General features: G+C 37.5%; 1 protein-coding gene across 5 annotated transcripts in view; it reads left to right on the top strand.

The window, feature by feature from the left end:
- Positions 1-21,735, top strand: part of BDP1 (B double prime 1, subunit of RNA polymerase III transcription initiation factor IIIB) — an 80,031-nt gene that overhangs the window by 23,420 nt on the left and 34,876 nt on the right. For all 5 annotated transcript variants that reach the window (XR_011425273.1, XR_011425272.1, XR_011425271.1 and 2 more), the window contains exons 11-22: positions 139-286; positions 3,254-3,412; positions 5,751-5,910; positions 7,449-7,540; positions 8,279-8,474; positions 9,268-9,401; positions 13,382-14,915; positions 15,623-15,810; positions 16,266-16,488; positions 17,918-18,096; positions 18,821-19,031; positions 20,390-20,529. Coding sequence is in view for 2 of the 5 variants with exons in the window: in XM_070233541.1 (XP_070089642.1) it covers positions 139-286; positions 3,254-3,412; positions 5,751-5,910; positions 7,449-7,540; positions 8,279-8,474; positions 9,268-9,401; positions 13,382-14,915; positions 15,623-15,810; positions 16,266-16,488; positions 17,918-18,096; positions 18,821-19,031; positions 20,390-20,529 (3,364 nt within the window). In the remaining 3 variants the exon portion in view is untranslated. The remainder of the gene's footprint in view (positions 1-138; positions 287-3,253; positions 3,413-5,750; positions 5,911-7,448; positions 7,541-8,278; positions 8,475-9,267; positions 9,402-13,381; positions 14,916-15,622; positions 15,811-16,265; positions 16,489-17,917; positions 18,097-18,820; positions 19,032-20,389; positions 20,530-21,735) is intronic.

Genomic DNA, 21,735 nt, shown 5'->3' with positions numbered 1-21,735 from the left:
TTGCATATAGGAACTTGAATCTTGAATGGATTAATAATTTATAGGAAAAGACAATGTTATATGTAAATACTTTTATGCTTTGAAAAATAGATGTTTTTGCTATAACTTTTTAGAATAACATGCATTTTGTATTCATAGATAAATGTCAGTCTTCAAGGCCTGAGATAAATGAAGGTGAAGGCAATAAGGAACAGAAGCTCTCCTGTGTACAGAACATAGATGATGTTGTGGATTTATCCTCCAGTGAAAAGGTTGAGGAAAAAACTGACTGTATCGTTTCATTAAGGTATTTTCTGTCTCTTTCCTGACTTTTGTCCACGTCTCTACCGATTACTGAGAGAAGAGTGTGGAGTCTCCAACTGTAATTGTGGATTGGCCCGTTTCTCTTTTCAGTTCTGTGTGTTTTTCTTGACCTATTTTGAAGCTCTGTTGTTAGGTGCACACCTAGCTGGGATTGTGGCATCATCTTGGTGAATCACCCTTTATCATTTGCCTGGCATTGTTCTGGGGTCACTCTGTTCTGATGCTTGCTCTGCACTACAGTTTCTGTGGTTAGTGTTTGCATGGGTTTATCATTTTCTGTAAAGATAGTCTATCTTTGGTTTTCAGCAGTTTGAATTTGATATATTCTGAGTTTTTTGTTGCTGTTGTTTAAATTGTGGTTAAAAAACACGGAACATGAGATCTACTTTCCTAACAGAGTTTTTAAGTGTACAGTACAGTATTGTTAGATGTCAGCACAGCATTGAACAGCACATCTCTAGAACTTCTTCATATTGCACGCCTGAAACTCCGTATCCATTGAACAACTGCTGATTTCCCCCTTGCCCTCAGCCCCTGGCAGCCACCGTTCTGCTTTCTGTTTCTGTGAGCTTCATTACTTTAGACCCTCATATCAGTGGAGTCATGCAATATTTGTCCCTCTGTGACTGGCTTATTCCACCTTGCATAATGTTTTCAATGTTACAGCATCCATATTGTGGCCTGTGACAGGATTTCCTTCTTTTTCTTCATTAATTTTGTATTAAGGTAACATTGGTTTATAGCATTATATAAATTTCATGTGTACGTCAGTGTATTTTGATTTCTGTGTGGACTATATTGTGTTCACCACCCAAAGTCCAGTTGCCACCCATCACCATACACATGTGCCCTATTACCACTTTTGCCCTCCTCCCTCCCTGCTTCCCCTACTCTCTGTGTCTGTGTGTTTGTTGTGTTTTTGTGTTTTTTTTTTAATCTTCCACGTATGAGTGAAATCATAGGGTATTTGGCTTTGTCTCTCAAACTAACTTTGCTCAGCGTAATGCCTGCAAAGTCCATCCATGTTGTTGTGTATGATAGGCTTTCCTTCCTTTTTTATGGTTGAATAATATTCCATTGTATGTATATATCAGATTTCTTAAATTCATTCACCTGTCAGTGGACATTGAGGTTGTTTCCATCTGTTGGCTATTGTGAATAATGCTGCAGTAAACATGGGATTGCAGATATCTCTTTGAGATACTGTTTTCGATTCTTCTGGATAAATACCCACAAGAGGGATTGCTGGACTGTATGATAGTTGTATTTTCAAATTTTTGAGGCACCTCCATACTGTTTTCCATAGTGGCTGTACCGTTTTATATTCCCACCAATAGTGTACAAGGATTCCAGTTTCTCCACATCCTTGCCAGCAGTTGTCATTTTCCGGTGTGTGTCTGTTTGTGTGTTTTTATAATGGCCATCCTAGCAGGTGTGAGGTGAAGCTTCGTGGTTTTGATTTGCATTTCCCCTAATGATTAGTGATGTCAAGCATCTTTACATATACCTGTTGGACATTTGTATGTCTTCTTTGGAGAAATGTCTGTTCAAGTCTTTTTCCCATTTTTTAATTGGGTTGTTTGTTTTTTTTTTCTGTTGAGTTGTAGGAGTTCCTTTTGTATTTTGGATATTAGGCCCTTACCAGATATATGGTTTGCAAATATTTTCCTGCATTCTATAGGTTGCCTTTTGGCTCTGTTGATGGTTTCCTTTGCTGTGCAGAATCTTTTTAGTTTGATGTAGTCCCACTTGTCTATTTTTGCTTTTATTTGTTGTGCTTTTTTGGTGTCACAGCCAAGAAATCATTGCCAATACCACTGTTATGAAGCTTTCCTCCTATGTTTTCCTCTAGGAGTTTCATAGTTTAAGATGTTACCTTTAAGTCTTTAATCCATCTTGAGCTGATTTTTGTGTCTGGTGTAAGATAAAGTTCTCGTTTCATTGTTTTGCATGTGGAGACCCAGCTTTCCCAGCACCGTGTGTTGGAGAGACTGTCCTTTCCCTGTTGTGTAGTTTTGGCTCCCTGTCAAGAATCGTTTGACCCTATGTGTGTGAGTTTATTTCTGAGCTGTGTGTTCTATTCCATTGGTGTATATTTCTGTCTTCTGAAAAACTTGATGAAAGCTCTTTATTCTCGTGTAGAAAAATACACTTACACAGATGTGCCAATGTCTTCATACAATTCGGAAGGTTAATACTTTCTTTGAAGCTGAGCCCTGGACCTCTGATTCTTAACTTGCTAGGTTACAGACTTCTAAATTCTGACTTCAGAGATACAGCTAATTTCGTAAACTATACACAAAACTATACTGATGACTTTTTCTAATTTAGGGGGAAAACAACCCTGTAATGACTGTTAAAATTCCAATTGGTTTTGTAAAACAACAAGCCAATTCTAAAATTGTTACATACACAAAGACAAGGGGTCATGAACGGTAAAGCCAATTTTTTTTTTGAGGAAGATTAGCCCTGAGCTAACTACTGCCAATCCTCCTCTTGTTGCTGAGGAAGACTGGCCCTGAGCTAATATCCATGCCCATCTTCCTCTACTTTATATGTGGGACGCCTGCCACAGCATGGCTTTTTGCCAAGTGGTGCCATGTCTGCACCCGGGATCCGAACCGGTGAACCCCGGGCCACCAAAGCAGAACATGTGCACATACATTTGATTTGCCAACCCCATATAAGTAAGAGTTTTTCATGTTGTGACTTCTTGAACCCTTTCCCAAGCTTGTGATCTGTGGCTGCTACTTTCTCTGAAGGTGTGGTTTTTAATAACATGGTGCAAGAAGGATCATAGAAAAGCCAAAATATCCATTTCAATTATTCCATAATATGAAGGATCATCTTCCAAAGTATTGGTTTTGTATATTTTAAAAGTCTTTTAAATAATTAGTATAAAATATGCATCACTAAGAATTCTTTTCCCGCTACGTTTTCATTTCCTTAGCAGTCAACCAGATGCCGTGTCAGTAGCAGCTGAGACTCCAGGATCAAGCACTTCGGATTTGCCTTCATCAGAGGTTGGAATTAGAGCTCTGTGTGAGGTGAATGATGCTGAGAACAGTTGTACAGAAGGGAGACATGCTGACCTAAAAAATAAATCCCCGTAAGTATTTTACATGGTAGGATTTTTAAATTTATTTTCAAGATTTCGGTAATTTCTTATTTAAGAAGTGATAATGGTGCTTCTTCCTTTAAGGATTAGGAGGGGCTTGTAGACCATTTAATGTGTAATTGTTCTGTGGTCTGAGTGTGACATCAAGGTTTTTGACTTTATACTTCATTACAGAAAGATTCTCTTTCATATCTGATGTATTATGGTGATAGGAGTTTTAGCAAGGTGGTAACTTATGAAATTCTAAAATAATTTAGAAGCCTAAATATTTGCCATGAGATTGTAGTTTTACTTGGTTTGAGTTATTTTTCTTGCCTGTTGTCAAAGTAGTAGATTTTGATATTGGTAACCTTAAAGAGATTATGTTTTTTAGTATGCAGATACTGGTTAAATTAATATCCTCACTAAAAACAGAATAAAAGCACCAAAGAATCTCCCTTTGAAGAAATATCTCAAAAATTCCGACTTCCTTCTTGTCTCCCTCATAACTCCTCATATGGGCTTAAAAGCTATTCAGTTTACAAATTTTTTTATTTTCAGTAAAGAGTAGTCACATCGAGAATCAAACTTAGTTTTTGAAATGAAAATTTAAATTCGTCTTGGGAATAAGCGCTCTATTGTTATGGTTCAGACATCCAAAAGGACAAGATGGTGCAGAGTGAAGTGTCCCTCCCGCCCTGCCCCCTCACTCTGACAAGTAGCCGGTGGTACTTATTTCTTAGCTTCCTTCAGAGAGTTTTTAAAAGCTACATAAAGTTAACAGAAATATGTACTCTTTATGTTTTTTTTACCCTTTTTAAAAACCTAGTGGTAGCACGCTATACATACCATTTTGCAGTTTTTTGGTCTTACATCCTCATATCTTTACATAAAGACCTTCTACATTCTTTTCATAGCTACGTAGTGTTCTCTTGTGTGGATAAAGCGCAGTTTATGTCATCAGTGCCCTATTGAGAGCTATTTAGGTTGTTTGTACATGCATTGCTTATAACCTTGTCCCTCCATCTTTTCATCTATGTGCAAGTATATTTGTAGGGTAAGTTCCTAAAAATGGAATTGCTTGCTCAGAGGATGTATATATGTGTGTGTCTGTACATTTATACATTTATGATTTTGATAGATACTGCCAAAATGCTCTCCGTAGGAGTTATGCTAGTTTATATTCCCACCAACAGCATAAGAAAGCACCTGTCTCCCTTGCCAACAAATGGTGGTGTTAAACTCGGATTTTTGCCAGTCTTGACAGGTTATACAATAATATCTCAGTGTAGTGTTGCCACCTCACTGCTCCTTTTTTGGCAGGGGTATGTCGTTTTAAATTTTTTTCCCTTCAATTTCTTACTTCAAATTTTTCTAACCTAAAGAAAAGTCAAAAAAACAGAACAGTGAACATCTGTATATAATTCCCCTTAGATTCTCTGGATTCCTAATGTCTTGTCACGTTTGCTTCACTCACGCTCTCTGTCTGCTTTACTTTGCACTTATTGGGAGTGAAGTTGAGCATGTCCTCGCATTTAAAAGCTATTTTTATTTTGTCTTTTGTGAGTTGTCCATATCCTTTGTCCAGTTTTTTAATGAGTTCTTGATGGTATTGTTTTGTGGGAGCTCTTTATATTTTAGGGAGGTTAGCCTTGTGGTATGAGTTGTAAAACATGCTTTCTTGGTTTCTCGTTTGACTTTTGACTTAGCCATGTTTTGACCATGTGAAAGTTTTTGATCCTTATATTGTCAAATTTCTCAATTTTTTTCTTTTATGGCTTCTGAACTTATAATCAAATTTTAGAAAGGCTTACTCCACCTCTGGGTTGTGAAATAATCCATCTGTATTTCTCTGTGGTTTCATTTAAATCTTTGATCCAATTGGAATATATGGGGAGCATGGTGCAAGGAGTGGAGCTAATTTTGTTTTATTCTCCAGTGTTCCAGTTTTCCCATCACCATCTATTTAGTGTAATATTTATTTTTTTAAATATGTTATTATGTATTTCATCTTATCCTCTCTGTTTTCAAATGCTGCGTATTGTATACTAAAATCCTGTGGATCTGGGGGTCCTCCTCTCCATTTTCTTGTGTTTCCTTTGTGTATCTGTTCGCTTGTTAGTACCACACTGTTTTAGTGATTGATGCTGACGAGCACATTTTTAACATTGGATATAACAAGTTAGTTACCCACTCATTGCTATTCTTTTTTAGTTTTCTTTGCTACTTTTCCTGTAAGTAAGCTTAAATGAGTATTTTCTGGCTCTGAGTGGATTTTTAAAGGATTTTCCAGAATTTGGTTTGAATATGCCTGCATGTTGGTGCAGTTTAAATAATGTTAATTTTTTAGGGAAACAGATCAAAGAGAAAATGTCAAACCAGTGGCAAGAGGACGACTCCAGAGACCTAAACCCAATTTATCAAGGGCAATTGGGAAGAAACCAGCCATTTCACAAGGTAAAACAGATGCAGAGAGCGAGAGTTTACACCCAGAAACTTCCATGGAAAAGGTATGGAGTAAGAGACTTTATGCAAATTAAAATTATGAAGATTTTTCCTAAATAGTTGGAAATAAAAATGTTTAGCTTGTAATTACAAAGTAATGTTACTGAAACTAAAACAAAGACGAGAATGTGCTCATTAATATTAAATTTGTTTTACTAATCTCCTGTTTATGCATTTTCTTTGGAACTGAGGAGATAATTCAGACCATCTGCAGTAGAGAGAAATCTGCCTTTTATTTTCTTGTATAAAATTTTTGTTCAAAATATTTTTAAACCAGCTGTGCGTAAAATTACATGCACAGCCCTTTCATCTGAATGCAGACACTGACCTTCCTCTATTTGTCCTATATACAGTTCGTCTCTCTTTTTATGTATGTAAATGTTTCTATAGTTTTTAATCATAATGTATATAATATTTAAAACTTTTTCTCTGAAACTATTCATTTACACTTTCTTGGGGTTAATTGATCTTTTTAATAGCTGCCTCAGATTAACATATTATTAATTTACCTTACCATTTCTCTAATGGTGGACATTTGCTTTAACTCTTGTAAATAAAAGCAAACAATTTTGTAAATAGGGCTTTCTTAAGGAAATACGCAAAGAATAAATTTCCAGAAGTGGTGGGATTAATGAGTCAAAGTATTTTAAATATTTTTAGGGCTCTTGTTATGCATTGTCAAACTGACAGTCCAAAAAAATGAATCTGTTTATGTTGCTACAAGCGTTAAATGAATGTTCTTGTTTCCTATCCTGCCAACATTATATTGTTATGAATTTTTTATTTTTGCTAAAATGCTTTTTAGAATGTTAGTCTGCTTTTTTTCTCTAATGTGAAATATCTTTTTTGTCACACTTTTTATGATAGTTATTATATTATGATCTTCTAAGATGTTTTTAAACTTTAGAAAATTGGGAAAATACAGATTCGTGTAAAAATTGAAGCAAAAACTACTTGTAATTTCGTTATCCAGATGCAATCAACCTTTTAGCCTATATCCTTCCAGCTTTTCTTTTACACAATTGAGTAGTAGTATTAATTCAGTTTTTTGTATCCTTTGGTACTTAGCATTTCATAAATATTTTTGTATATCATTAAACATCTTTTGAAAACATGGTTTTTAGTGACATCATAATATTCTATCACTGGGTATAACTGAATTTATTTAATCATTTAATCATTATTGCATGTTTTGTTTACTGTGTTTGCTGTTTTACATACTGTTCCAGTGAACATCCTTGTACTTAAATCTTTGTCTAAATATTTTCTTAGAATAAAGTCTTAGAAATGGTTTTACAGGATCAAAGAGTATGAACATTTTTAAGGCTCTTGATTTTAGTGGTAAAAGGCTTTCCGGAAAGGATATACCAATTTATGCTTCTATCAATAATGTATGAGATTATATGTTTTATAATATTCTCATCTGCATTTGTGATTTTGAGAACTCTGTTACAATTAGAAGTACAAAAAATTTTAATTTTCATTTATTACAAAGTTTGAACTTGATGTTAAGTAGATTAAATGTAAAAAATTGAATTTATAGAATCACTTGGAAAAGGATAAAAGGAACACATTTGACATTTCTGAAACAGAGAATACAGAGGGAGAGAACCCAGAAGCTGAGACTGTATCTAAGTAAGTATTTAGGAAGTAGAATAAAAATAGTACCTCTTACAAATGATTGTAAAACGTTTTTTCTATTTGATAATGTCTGAAGTTTATTTTCAGCTAGTGTACTTAAGTCCATTTTTAACTACAGGTCTTGTTGAAACATTTTGATAATGCTCTTTATGCTTAATATTGTAGAAATAAATTATGGTTGGATCCATTGAGTTAGTGATTACATTTCTCCCTCAGCGTATTAACAAGATTTTAACAAAATCTAGTTAGATAAATTAATAGTTAAGATATATGTTTATCGATAATTTTACTTATAGCAAGAGGTTTCACAAGGGAATATCTAACTTGGAATGGAGATCTAGAATTGGCCTTGCTCCGTGTGAGTCTGAGCAGTGGCTCTGGACTGTCCATTTATGCCGAACCTGTGTGCAGTGCCCTGGAGGTGGACATTACACAAGAGTGTCCTCAGTGGGGAATAATAGTACATGCTTGTCAGGTATAGGTTTTTCCAATTTTGTGATGAAAATTTGCTTTTAAAGTGCTTTTTATAGTCAGGCTTCCAGGATTATGTCTGTTCCAAAGAGTTAAGGTGCAGAAGTATGATGTCTTTGAGGATGTTCTTGAGTATACTTGGGAATTATTTTATATTACAAATGGTTTACTTACCCGTACCAGAGAGAAGGGAATAATGAAAACAAGCAAGTGTGTGGCTTCAGAATAACCATTGATTTTATTCTTTTGTAATTATTACAGTTCAAGTGAAAAAATTTGTCTGCAGGAAGATGATCAACCAAAGGCTTTCAGGCCTACACGGCTAACGAGGGGCCGATTGCGGAGGCCAAAGCCAAATGTTGGTAAAGCTGCCGAAAGAAAAGAAATTCTTCCATCACAGGAAAAAATTGGGGCCAATGTAGAAAACAGTGCAAATGAATCCTCTGTTGATAGAGGTGTAAGTACTCTGATCCCTCCCAGTTTTTTTGTCAAACCAGTACATAAGCCTCCTTTCACCCCACCTTATACAGCACACTATACAATTGTGTACACTCTTCATTAAATTTAAGGCCAACATCTTGCAGCCAGCAGCTTTGCTAATTTGTAAAGCCGTTTAATTCTCTGCGCTCCAGATTTTGAGCATTTACTTGATGGATCATCTGCATTCACTTGACTTCGAGTTTGGGCTTCCCTTCCCCATCACTGAGCAGCTATTTCAATTACACTTCCTTTTTGAAAATGTAGCTAAATATGTGAATTTTAATGCTGGCTTTAGCAGAATAAATGTTAAAAGCTCCCTACTAAAATACAATTCCAAGAACAAAGATTATGAATTTTAGATTATTTACATTATAACTAGTCTTTGTGATAAGGGCAAAAGTTGGCATAATTTGAGATTTGAGTTTCTTTTGTTATAATTCCCAAAGTCTAGAATGTGGATACAGTGATGAGGATTCAGAAAGTAGACCCAGAGGTAATTCTAACAGATGAGACTGAAGCAGGTACTTGCATTCTGATTGGGAGGAAAAGAATGGGGGCTTTGAGATGAGATAAAAGGTGTGGCTTCATGAAATTTTCTAAGATGTCTAAAGAAAAAACATTAAAAAGCATCCTTTGAATATCATTTTATAATTTTGAAGTGTGTACCATTTTCCTTGTACTCAGTTGGATAAATTTTCAATGAAATCTTTTATAAATGAGTGTTTCATTGTGAAACCTAAAACTTCTTTAAAAATGTGTTTGTTATTAAGACTCCGGAACAAATTGAAGATCAGTCATGTCAGAATGTTGAGTGTGAAGACATCACATCACAGTCTGAGGAAAAAGGTACTTCTTTTCAAAATGTGCAGCCAGATGAGCCCACGACTCTTAATGAATGTGTGAGGTAGGCATCATCTTATCCATTATATAATTTTTGAATTTTGTGTAAAGTTTTAGAAATTCTTAATCGTTTTTTTTTTTTTTAAAGATTTTATTTTTTCCTTTTTCTCCCCAAAGCCCCCCGGTACATAGTTGTGTATTCTTTGTTGTGGGTCCTTCTAGTTGTGGCATGCGGGACGCCGCCTCAGCGTGGTCTGACGAGCAGTGCCATGTCCGCGCCCAGGATTCGAACCAACGAAACACTGGGCCGCCTGCTGTGGAGTGCGCGAACTTAACCACTCGGCCACGGGGCCAGCCCCTTAATCGTTTTTTTAAAACAACAGCAGATCAGACTGACTTATCTGTGTATCACGTTACGTAATTATGTTTATGTACCAAATTTGGAGGGTACCAAACCAGAGCAATGGAATTATTAGTATACTTAAATTTTTTTTTCCTTTAGGAAATATTCAGTGTTCACAAAGCAGTGAGAACAGAATAATGGACTCCCATGTACCTGCTATCTAGTTCTAATAATTGTTATTATTTTATCTAGTTTCAACAATTCTTAGTGTTTTACCAGTCTCTGCATTTCAGGTCTGGCGTGTCGTGTACTTCCTTACTGCCCACTGCGTTAGCTGTTTAAACGCCACCTGACCTGAGGGTGAAAGCTGGGTTTCCTGAGCTATCTTAAAGGTCTTTGTTAGAAGACGGAAATTCCCCTGTTCCTCACTTCTTGCTCTCCTCCTTTGCTTCATCCCTCTCTCCCTACCCCCCTGTCCCCACTCTACCACTCCTCTGCTGCAGAATCTCTGGGTAGAAGCCTGCACAACTACGTTACTTGTTATGTATCTGATACAAAGACCAATCACAGACATCTGACAGTAGGGATTTTTTTTTTTTTTTTTGGAGGAAGACTGGCCCTGAACTAACATCTGTGCCCATCTTCCTCTACTTTATATGTGGGACGCCTGCCACAGTATGGCTTGACAAACAGTGCCATGTCCGCACCCGGGATCCAAACTGGTGAACCCTGGGCTGCCAAAGCAGAACATGCAAACTTAACCACTGTGCTATCGGGCTGACCCCCTGACAGTAGGGATTTTTTCTTCCTGTATTTTTCAGTGTAAGCTAGACGCCATTAATAATTCATGTGGCTTTGTAGAAAATTGTTTTCCCTGAGTGGTCCTTGGGTTTTAGAACCCTGGTGGATGTTGTTTAGAAATAATATCCGGTCTGATCTCAACAACTTTCCAAAGGCAGTGTCCTTTCTGTTTTATCCTGTGGCCTTTCTGGCCTTTGGATCTCCAGCATTGTTAAAAACAATTCTGAGATTCTGTTTTCTCGAATCCCCACCCTCAAACACTTTGAACTGTTCAAGATGCTGTGTAAGAGAAAGAAAACAGAGAAAGTGACTCTGACATGAAGAATGCATTAATAGTTCTACTTGATTCAATAAATTGGTGACTGTGTTTTTGAAACTCTTCTGGGCTAATATTGCATCCTATCTCCTTCATAGAAATATTTTGAGGTTTGTGTCATGGTTGGTGAGCTATCTTCTCGAGGTTTATAAATATTTTGTAGATTCTTAAGCCCTATATTTTAGACAATCACATCTGTGGACTGTGGAGCCGATTTATAGTTTTGTGTCTGTTCCTTCTCCTACTTTCTTCAGTTGTAATCCTCTTTCTTTCTGTGGTTTTCTCCTTAAATTAGGTAATCTGAGGAGAGAGTTGTGGATCCATTGGGTGGCTTTTCTTTTTTTTGAGGAAGATTATCCCTGAGCTAACATCCGCCACCAATCTTCCTCTTTTTCTTTCGCTGAGGAAGATTGGCCCTGAGCTAACATCCATACCCATCTTCCTCTGCTTTATATGTGGGACGCCTGCCACAGCATAGCTTGACAAGTGGTGCAGAAGTTCGCACCTGGGATCTGAACCGGCCAACCCTGGGCCACCAAAGCAGAACATGCGAATTTAACTGTTGCACTGCTCGGCCGGCCCCTCCACTGTATGTTTTGGGTTGAGAGACAGTCTGGTTCAGTTGCAGATCTGATCTCCAGTCCCAGACACTGCCTGTCAGTTCCTTGTGCAGCCAGCTGGTGGCGCTCTGTGAGAAGAGGGCTGTCTCTTCACCGTGTCCCCAGTTCCTAGCTCACACCTTCCTGGTGTGTGATGGGTACTTAGAGCTATTAGGTGACTGGTTGTTCATGAACTCCAAGTAGTGTGATGTTTATTATTTATCCATAAAAGTTAAGCTTATCAAGTCCTTTTATTACTTAGGGACAACCTAAGCACATAGAATATAATCAGAATATTTCATATTTGTATCTTAAAATTTGAATGATATTGAAGTAATGAAATTAATAAAGCTTTTGCTTAAAGCATTTATATATTTTAATAATATGCTAGTGTTCAAAATATGTTTATCTTTTATAAAGATAGTTTATCTTTTCTCATGATAACCAAACCAAGATTGCTAATACAGGAACCTCACTAAAAGGTAGATATTTCTGGATAGAGATAAAAAGAATCATAAGTCAGAAAATAGAATAAAATCCACCAAGGACTAACCACATTCAATTTCCTTTATTGATCAGTACTAATTTTGCATTGAATGTTATCAATTACTAAAGTCAATGGTGGGTATAAGACTCCTGAGTTATATAAACAAGTACAATTTGAAAAGCGGTCTTATTCCTAAGAACCTGCCTTGTGTTATCAAAAGTTGCATTATAAAAAACAGTTGTTTCAACCAGGAAAGATAGATTAGAACCTAGGAAGTTCAAACAAGCAGTAGCATCGGTTTTGATCTTTTTTTGGAGCTAAGTGTAGACACTAGTTCAGCCTCACATTGCTGAATGAGTCTGGTGTTCTGTTTGAGCTGGCTTCTGCCCAAGGTTAATGACCGTTCTTAACCAGTCACTAAGAGCGCTTTCAGTCGTATGTTTTCTTGGTTTTACCATGTGCTCTGCTAAAGCACGAGCATAGAGTGCTGCTACTGCTCTGGAGAGCCGATCCTCGTTCTAGGTGGTGGCTGCTGTGTGCCCAATAGCACTGAACAGACTGCCAAATACTGTTGTTAGTTGATCTTTCCTTTTATTCCCGGTGTGTATCATGAAATCACAAGCTCTTAGAGAAATATCTGGACAGGAGATCTCCTTTTTAATTGTTTTTAACAAGTGAGGAGGGCCAAACTTCTTCTGAGTTATGACTGTATCTTATTCAAATCATACCTCCATCCAGCTATTTGAGATGCTGGCCAAGTCTGGCCATGTGAGTGAGTTCCTTAATTCTTATAGCAGGGTGTGTGTCTAGGTGAGGGTGGCAGGAAAGGGGTAGGGGTGGCAGGCGCAAACTGGGCTGGCTGCAGTGTAGAGGACTGGAGAGGCTTTCTCAGCCAGTACGTGCGAAGGGTGGTGTGGACGACAATCGAAGAGAGACTGTTCAGGGCCAATTAGCTGCTGTTGTCATCGACCTAATTGGTAGATTTCTCTTTGTGTGTCTCTGTGTACAGTCATGCACCAGCCGCATAATGATGTTTCACTCAGCGGCGGACTGCATGTGTGATGGTGGTCCCATAAGATTAGTACCCTTCAGCCTAGGTGTGTAGTAGGCTGTACCACTTCGGTTTGTGTGAGTGCACTCTGATCACACAGCAATGAAATCGCTTGAGAACACATTTCTCAAAACGTGTCCCTGTTGTTAAGTGACACATGACTGTAATAAAATTTCCTAGAATTTCAATTTAAAATTTCCTATATTATTTTTATAATTATTTTAATAAAAATATTTTTATAATTATTTTACAAACTTAAATTTAAAATTTCCCCGTAATTTCAAAAGATGGAATTTTTTTCTCTCCTTTAGTTTTTAAATTTTACACAGATTCCTGGGGCTTCCTTAAATTTTTAATTTGAGAGTTTGTAGTTTTTCACTAGTGATTTCTCAAACATCATCTCTTCAACTGGCAGTCTGGTTTAAAATTTGATTGTCTTTTTTATAGTATTCAAGAGGATAATAAAGCAAATACACTCAAACAAGTCCCAATGGTAAAGACTCGATTTCAGAAACCAAAGCCAAATGTAGGAAGAGGGATTGGAAGAAGAAAAATTTTCTCAAAGGAAGAGGTGTCAGAGGAGATTCTTACCTCTGGGGAAATGACAACAGCTTTGAGAGAAGTTGCAAGACTGGGAGCCTCCCCAAGGGAGAACGGACCAGTGGAGGCTAATACTACTGAGGAAATGAAATCAGATTTGACAGAGACTGAAAGAAGAGGCGTTTCTCCCATGGAGAAGACACCGGAAATGATTGACATCACTGTGGACATGGAGACGGGTTTGGATGAAACTGGAAGAGGGGTTTCCCTAAGGGACAGGGTACCAGAGGTGACTGCTGCCACTGAGGAAAGAAAGACAGATTTGGAAGAAAATGGAAGAAGAGAACTATCCCTAGAGGAAAAGGCCCCAGAGGTGGTCAGCACTGTAGGTGACATGGAGACAGGTTTGGAAGAAACTGGAAGAGGGGTTTCCCCAAGGGACAAGGTACCAGAGGTGACTGATGCTGCTGAGGAAAGAAAGACAGATTTGGAAGAAAATGGAAGAAGAGAAATATCCCTAGAGGAAAAGGCCTCAGAGGCGGTCAGCACTATAGGTGACATGGAGACAGGTTTGGAAGAAACTGGAAGAGGGGTTTCCTTAAGGGACAAGGTACCAGAGGTGACTGATGCCACTGAGGAAAGAAAGACAGATTTGGAAGAAAGTGGAAGAGAAATATCCCTACAGGAAAAGACCCCAGAGGCGGTCAGCACTGTAGGTGACATGGAGACAGGTTTGGAAGAAACTGGAAGAGGGGTTTCCACAAGGGACAAGGTACCAGAGGTGACTGATGCCACTGAGGAAAGACAGACAGATTTGGAAGAAAGTGGAAGAGAAATATCCCTAGAGGAAAAGGCCCCAGAGGCGGTCAGCACTATAGATGACGTGGAGACAGGTTTGAAAGAAACTGGAAGAGGGGTTTCCACAAGGGACAAGGTACCAGAGGTGACTGATGCCACTGAGGAAAGAAAGACAGATTTGGAAGAAAGTGGAAGAGAAATATCCCTAGAGGAAAAGGCCCCAGAGGCGGTCAGCACTATAGATGACGTGGAGACAGGTTTGAAAGAAACTGGAAGAGGGGTTTCCCCAAGGGACAAGGTCCTAGTGGGGATCAATGCCATAGGGGGAAAGGAGGTTGATTCGAAAGAAACTGGAAAAGGAGCCATTTCCCTGACAGAAAAGGTTTTGGGAAAGACGACTGCCGTTGAGGAAACCCAGGCAGATTTGGAAGAAACTGGAAGAGAAATTTCCTTGAGGAAAAGTAGATCAGAAGAGACTAGTACCACTGAGGAAATGGTGGCAGATTTGGAAAAAACTGGAAAAATAGACATTTCTCTAAGGGGAAATGTACCAGAGGAGACTGGAATCTCAAGACAAACTGAGACAGATTTAATGGAGAGCATTAGAGCTGTCGGTAGTGCTCTGCCATCGCTGAATCTCCAAGTACGTATTTTTCTGTCCTTTAAAAATTTTTTTGAATACTTTTTCAGGGAAAGATTATCAAAATAATTCCACAATTATTGTCCTTAAGTCAAACAACATTTAAAATCTTTAAAAGCCTGAAGTCTTTCTCAGCCCAAAATCCTGTGTTTCAGGACTTTAAAGAAACAATATATTCTTTTTTAAAAATAATTAAAAAAAAGTTTTAGTTGTGGAAAAGTTGCTATTCTTACTGTCAGTTTGAAGTTACTGTTTCAGATAAAAGGAATGTAGGAAGTGGACTGAAACTGTGCTAACTCTGATATGAACATACCTTGGAATTATTTCTTTTGATCATATTTAAATCAGGTTTTCTCTTTTATTTCATTCCCCACCCCTCTTTACTCCACTTTTTAAAAAATTCCTTTTAGTAGAAGTTTCCATTTACTTCAAGTTCATGCTATTCTACCAATTTCGAGGACTTTTGTCCTAACTTTTTTTGGATAAGTCATAGCATTTGTGGTTTGGAAAAATCATAGTATGCATTATAAAAAGAAGAATTCTATGTTTGACCATTTGTAAATTAAGTTTTATTTTATTTAAAAGTTAAAGAAACAAACTTGTAGATTTTTAAAGAGAAGTGTGTAGAGTATAGTAGGCTTTTGTTTGGAATGTGTGAAATGCTGAAGGAGACTTGTGTATGTGGCGGTTTGCTGTGGCTTTTCCTCCAGAACATCGGCAGTGAAGCACTACTGGTGGTGCCTGTACCTGGAGAAGAAGAAAGAAGTTCTGAAAAGGAAGGCTCAAGTCAGCTGAGTCATTTGAAGACGTCTTCACAGACTCCTGAACTTGGTGAAACAGAAGACCAGGGGATGCTATCTCCAGACGCTCCAGAGCGGTTTTCAGATGCTAATTTAAGGTACGAGTAGATACGTCTGTGTGCTTTTAAAGAAAAAGCATGTAAAGTTATATGTGCTGATGATATTTAAGTAAGTGAGGTTTCAGGACATGTCTCTAGCATAGTGTCAGAGATTTTAAGCTAGTTTTGGGAGGACTAGGATTGGGAGAGAGGATTGAGGTCATTCTGACAGTAGATTGTGAGAATTACTAACATACAGAATTGTCTGTAACCCATAGTCCTAAGCCACTACGAGTGTAACCAACCTGCACTTTCTTTCTGCTGAGATGGTATGATTCCTAGGCTTGTACGTGGATTGTACCACTCGTGTTTTTCAGCCTCTACCAAATAGTGTAATTTGTTTTTCTGTTAGGAATTAGAATTAAACATTTACCACCGGTGTCTAAGGTTGTCCTAAGACTCCACTCCCACTGCCCTTCAGTCCATTCTAAAGCTTGATCATCCTTCTTCCAAAGCAAATCTCTTCCTCAAGAACAGAAGCCACTTGAAGTTAAACCAGCACCTTTTGTGAGAAGTCGATTCAAAAGACCAAAGCCAAACTTAGCGAGAGCAGCTTTAAAGAGAGAGATGACGGAAACAGGAATGTCTGTGCCTGGGAAGAAATTGGAAACTGGTAAAACGGAGACTGGTGTGATACAGCAGAGCAGGGAACAGACAAACATGCTCCCTTCTCAACACGTGAGTGGCATTGGTGATGGAGGGTTGGTTTAGTTACTATGGTTACTAGGGTAAAACACCTGGAATTGGATTTTCACAAATATTTCCTCATATAATTTTCACTGCATGTGATAGGATTGTTGCTGTACTAATGGACCTCATTGTTCCATGAGGTTTGTGCAAGAATCTCACCCTCTGATGATGGGTGAGTGTGTCACAGGAAGGAGTTTCATAGGTTGGACTCTAGTTTGAGTTCTGACTATATTCGTTATGTGACCAGAGCCAAATGATACAGCCAGTTTCTTCATAGGAAAAGTGAGAATGACGGTACTTTACTTCACTCTGTCGTGCAGGTGAACTAGACAGTTAGAAGCTTGATGTGGGCTAAGGGAGACATTTTATTTACTTCGTTAACCTGGTCCATAACAGATTAAGATTGTGTGATATGGCATTAAAAACTTCGAAATGAAATGTTAACACTCATAAGTTGTGTTCTAAACATATAAACTACTGTTCTGAATTAAAATTCTTCTTTTACATCTTGAAATAGCTTAGTTCTTACTGTGCTTAAACATTTGTACTTTTTCCTCCTAATCTTATTTTAAAAAAGATAAATTGCTTTTTTTTTGTTGCTGAGGAATATTCTCCCTGAGCTAACATCTGTGCCAGTCCTCCTGTATTTTGTATATGGGTCACCATATACGTGCCGCCACAGCATAGCTGACGAGTAATGTAGGTCTGTGCCTGGGATCTGACCGTGGGAACCCAGGCCACTGAAGCAGAGCACAGTGAACCCAGTGACTAGGTCACAGGGCCGGCCCCGATAAAGTGCTTTTTAATTTTATCTGATTATAAAATTTCAAATTGGAAAACATATATAATCCAAAAAGTGAGAGTTCTTTATCATGTTCGATCTCTCCCTCTCAAGTTGATCATGTAGCAATTTTAATGTATCTGCCTAGGTTTCTCTAGATATTTACTTATGTAAATAATAAGATGTGCAGGTATTTTCATTGTTTTGCAAAAATGGCGTCATAGCTTACCTTCTGATTTTTCCACTTAACACCATACTCTGAACATCTTTTTGGATCAGTGTATAGAAATTTATCTTCTTTTAAATGGCTCTATCCTCTTGCATTATAAAGACGTTATAATTTATTTATTCAATCTCCTGTTAATAGAGTTGTCTTGTTTCCAGTTTTTTTGTTTTTTCTTTTTTGGGGGGCTATTACTGCTGTAATAAATATCCTTGTATATAATTTTCTAGATGTTTATTTTTATAAGATGCATTTGTAGAAGTAGAATTGCTAGGACTTAAACTTCTTGCTAGATACTCCCGTGTTGTCATCTACAAAGACTAGACCAATGTGTTCTTCTAATAATATATGAGAGTTTCTATTTCCTGATACTTTTACCAACCTTGATGAAATTTTCTTTATCTGCCTTCTAGGATGTGGCTTTCCTAATGACATCAAGAGAAAAAGATGGATCAGGTCCCAGGCCGGAGGAGGCTGTGGTATCACCCTGTGTGCAGATTGAAAAGGACTTGTCGTCGCCCAGCTTTTGTGAACCTGTGGAGGAGTCCCAGGCTGCACGAGCCCAGGGAGAGGAAGGAGTAGTTTCCGTGAGGTAAGCAGTGGTAGTTCCTTGAAAATCTAAAATAAGAGAGAATTCTTTCAAAAATTTTTAAATTTTTGTCAAGATGTGTTAATGTGAATATCAAGAGTACTTGACTTATTTTTATTCATATCTCTGACTGCCTAAAATAGAAAATCAGATTGAGTTCAACACCTTTTAACGCTTGCCTGCTTACATTCACTGTAAACTGCTAAAGAGCATATACAAGGCAGTGCATTAAAAAACATATGTATATAAAGTATGTATTCATTACCTTTTTAAAAATTGTGGTAAAGGACATGGAACATGAAATTTACCATTTTAACCATTTTTTGTGTCCAGTCCAGTGTCATTAAGTACATTCACATTGTTTTGCAACCATCACCACTGTCCGCCTCCAGAACTTTTTTGTCTTCCCAAACTGAAACTCTGTTCCCATCAAATGCTCCCCACCCCACTTCCTCCACTCCCTGGTAACTACCATTCTGCTTTCTGTCTCTATGAATTTGAATATTTTGAGGAACTTATGTAAGTTCATTACCTTTTGAGAATTGAAATAAGTATTTTGTTTTACAAAATAAGATATTTGTAATCAGAAAGTAATTTAATTTTCCTTTAATGGTACAGAATATCTTTGTAGGGAGTTTATTAGAGGAGATTCAAATTTTATATTTTTATGGTGGTTTTCATTTTTTTACAGTCAAGCTCCCTCTCTACTCCCTGTTCCCTTTTCTAGGACTCAGAATATAAACACTTTCCAACAAGAAATGAAGGAAAGTGTTACCCAAACTGCTCCATCAGTACGGGGCCGACTTCAAAGACCCCGACCAAACATAAGAAAGGCTGGACAGAGGCAGAGAGTAGAGAAAGGTGAAGCCGAAGGCATAGTCGAGGAAGAAAGAACGGTAGTGCAGAAAGATGAAACTGAAAAGAAGTTCCTGACTGGGGTGAGTTACCTTCACGGAGATAAATTGCACCTTTTAATGCGTATTGAAATATCAAATGGAAGCTCAGACTTGGCTTAGAAAATAGGCATCTGACACTTATTCTTACTCAATAAATATGTAACGTATCTAGTTTCAGGTTTTCCATTCTGGATTTTTTCTTTTCTTTTCTTTTTTAAAGATTTTATTTTTCCCCCCAAAATCCCCCAGTACATAGTTGTGTATTTTTAGTTATGGGTCCTTCTAGTTGTGGCATGTGGGATGCTGCCTCAGCGTGGCTTGATGAACAGTGCCATGTCTGCACCCAGGATCCGAACCAGCGAAATTCTGGGCCGCCAAAGCAGGGTGCGCGAACTTAACCACTCGGCCATGGGGCCGGCCCCTTTTTTTCTTTCTTTTAAAGATTTTATGATTCCGGATTTTTTAAAAGTGAAAATAGGCTTATCTTTTTTCCTAATGGACCTCTTCATTTTGAAAATGTTCAATCAGTACAAAATAATATAATAGCTCCCCCAAATCCCACCACCCTGAAACCTTGTGACAGATCTTAGCAATCTCCTTGCATGCACATGTGCATACTTACGTAAATTTAAATGATAAAATCATTGTGTACATGTTACTTTGTGACTTACTGTTTTTCACTTATTGTATTAAGTAGCTTTCCGCATCAAGAAATATGGAGGTACATCTTTTTTTTTTTTGGTAGGGAAGATTGGCCCTGAGCTAACGCCTGTGCCAGTCTTCCTCTATTTTGTGTGTGGGATGCCACCACAGCATGGCTTGATGAGTGGTGTGTAGGTCCATCCCCTGGATCCAAACCCATGAACCCTGGGCTGCCAAAGTGGAGTATGCGAACTTAACCACTATGCCCCTGGGCTGGCCCCGAGATACATCGTTTTCAACTGCTGCATGACATTCTACTGTTCTGAATGACAGTTTAACCAGTCTGTTATTGATGGGTCTTTTGATATTAGAGACAAATCTAAGTAGTGTTGTGCCCATTTCAACAAATCTTGTTTTTCTGTCCTTATTTTCTTTGTCTACCAAGGGCAAATCTAGATTTAAAGTGATTGTAATCATTGTTTGAACCCCCCAAAAGAAAAAAGACCATTAAACTTTTTTAGGGGGCTTCACACCAGATGGCTGCTGTAGTCTTACAGTGTGTGTGAACATGCTGCTATGGTAACTGCTGACTCTCTCTTTCTGAATTAGGCAGTTTTGTTTTGGGCAACAAAACATGAACATTGTATACCAGTTTGAGTCTTCATTTTAAAAAACTAAATACTTTTCTTAATGATTGAAAGATTTTAGGAGATATGTTCTATTGAAAAAAATATACTAATATGGTTTTGTCATTTCAGGCAAATTTTCAAATTGGAACTGAAGTTGAAGTTGTACCTTCCAAAGTTTCAGAAGGTGGAATGTCTGAAAATCAGAGTCATGTGGTTCTTGTAGGAAACCTTCCTGTTAACAAAGTCAGTGTTTTAGATGAAAAGACGAGGTGAGTTTACCTTTAATCAGAAAAGCAGAAAACTTTTCAAAGATGAAGGTCAATAATTACATAGTTATTTTATATAACTTCACATCTAGAAAACTTTAGGAAAGGATAAAGTAATATGAGACTAGAATATTTTAAATCTGCATCAAATACTATAAGAATTGCTTGACTAACATTTTCTCATTCGTAATTTCTCTGAAAAGCTTGTCAAGCATCCTCATTTTTTATTTTAAAACTAAACTTTTATAGTAGATTGAAGTTCTTAAACGCTTTACATCTTTAGGAATTTATGACCTGCTGATGGAATTCATAGGTAGGAAGTGCTAGTGAGGTGCCTACTGTGTGCTGCTTTTAGAGCTGTGTCCCGAGCTGGATGGTGAGAAGGGCGTGTTGTGAGTGCGGTGCACTGGGGGTGAAGGTGCTTCGGCACCACCACTTCTGTTACTGGGGTCTGCTTTGTCGTTGCCGACTTTAAATTAGGATGTGTTAGTTTTTTCTTTTTAACATACAGGAAAAATAAACCCACCTTTCCTTTTTTGAATGTTGTCCGTGGTCCATCTGATTTACTACAGTATCTTTGTAACTAGGATGTATTTTAGCAAAGTATTAATTTTCCTCTAGGATGTCTTCAGCATTTATCAGTTTACTTTAATAAAATTGATAAATTTTATCAGTTTATCAATCTATTACAGCTCCCTTAATTATATAGAATTAAGTTGGTTCTTTGGGAAATGCAGAAGAGAGGTTACTGTATCCCTTTTTCACCCTCTGTGGAGCTGTAGTAACAGAGTTTGGGCATGCTGTGTCGTCTGTCTGAACAAGTGGCGCTGTGGACTTTGAATAACTTTAAACAGTTTGCTCTCGTGTAGGCAGGTTTCTTATATGAAGCTTTCATTGTTTCAGTGTGAATTTCTTCATTTCTTTTGTTTTCCTTTCTGTTTGTGTATATGTGTCTTGAAGAGCCTTTTCATATTGCTTTTGTTTTAAGACTAAGGCCAGTTTTTATGTTAATTTTCAGTTCCCTTACTTAGCCATTTCTTCATTTCTTTAAACTGGATGTTTAAGTAAGTGGTGCTTAGAAATATTTTTCGCTGAAATGCATTACAAACACATTTATATTACAAGTGCTATATTGGATTAGATTGATGATTGATCCCATTGAGTAATTTATCTCTAAAAATGATTCCAGAGAACTCTTTCTGAGATCTT

The sequence above is a fragment of the Equus caballus genome, chromosome 14 (genome assembly GCF_041296265.1).
Source record: "Equus caballus isolate H_3958 breed thoroughbred chromosome 14, TB-T2T, whole genome shotgun sequence".
Lineage (NCBI taxonomy): Eukaryota > Metazoa > Chordata > Mammalia > Perissodactyla > Equidae > Equus > Equus caballus.
Note: the sequence above shows the minus strand (reverse complement) of the source record. Positions and strands in the feature narration are given on the sequence as shown.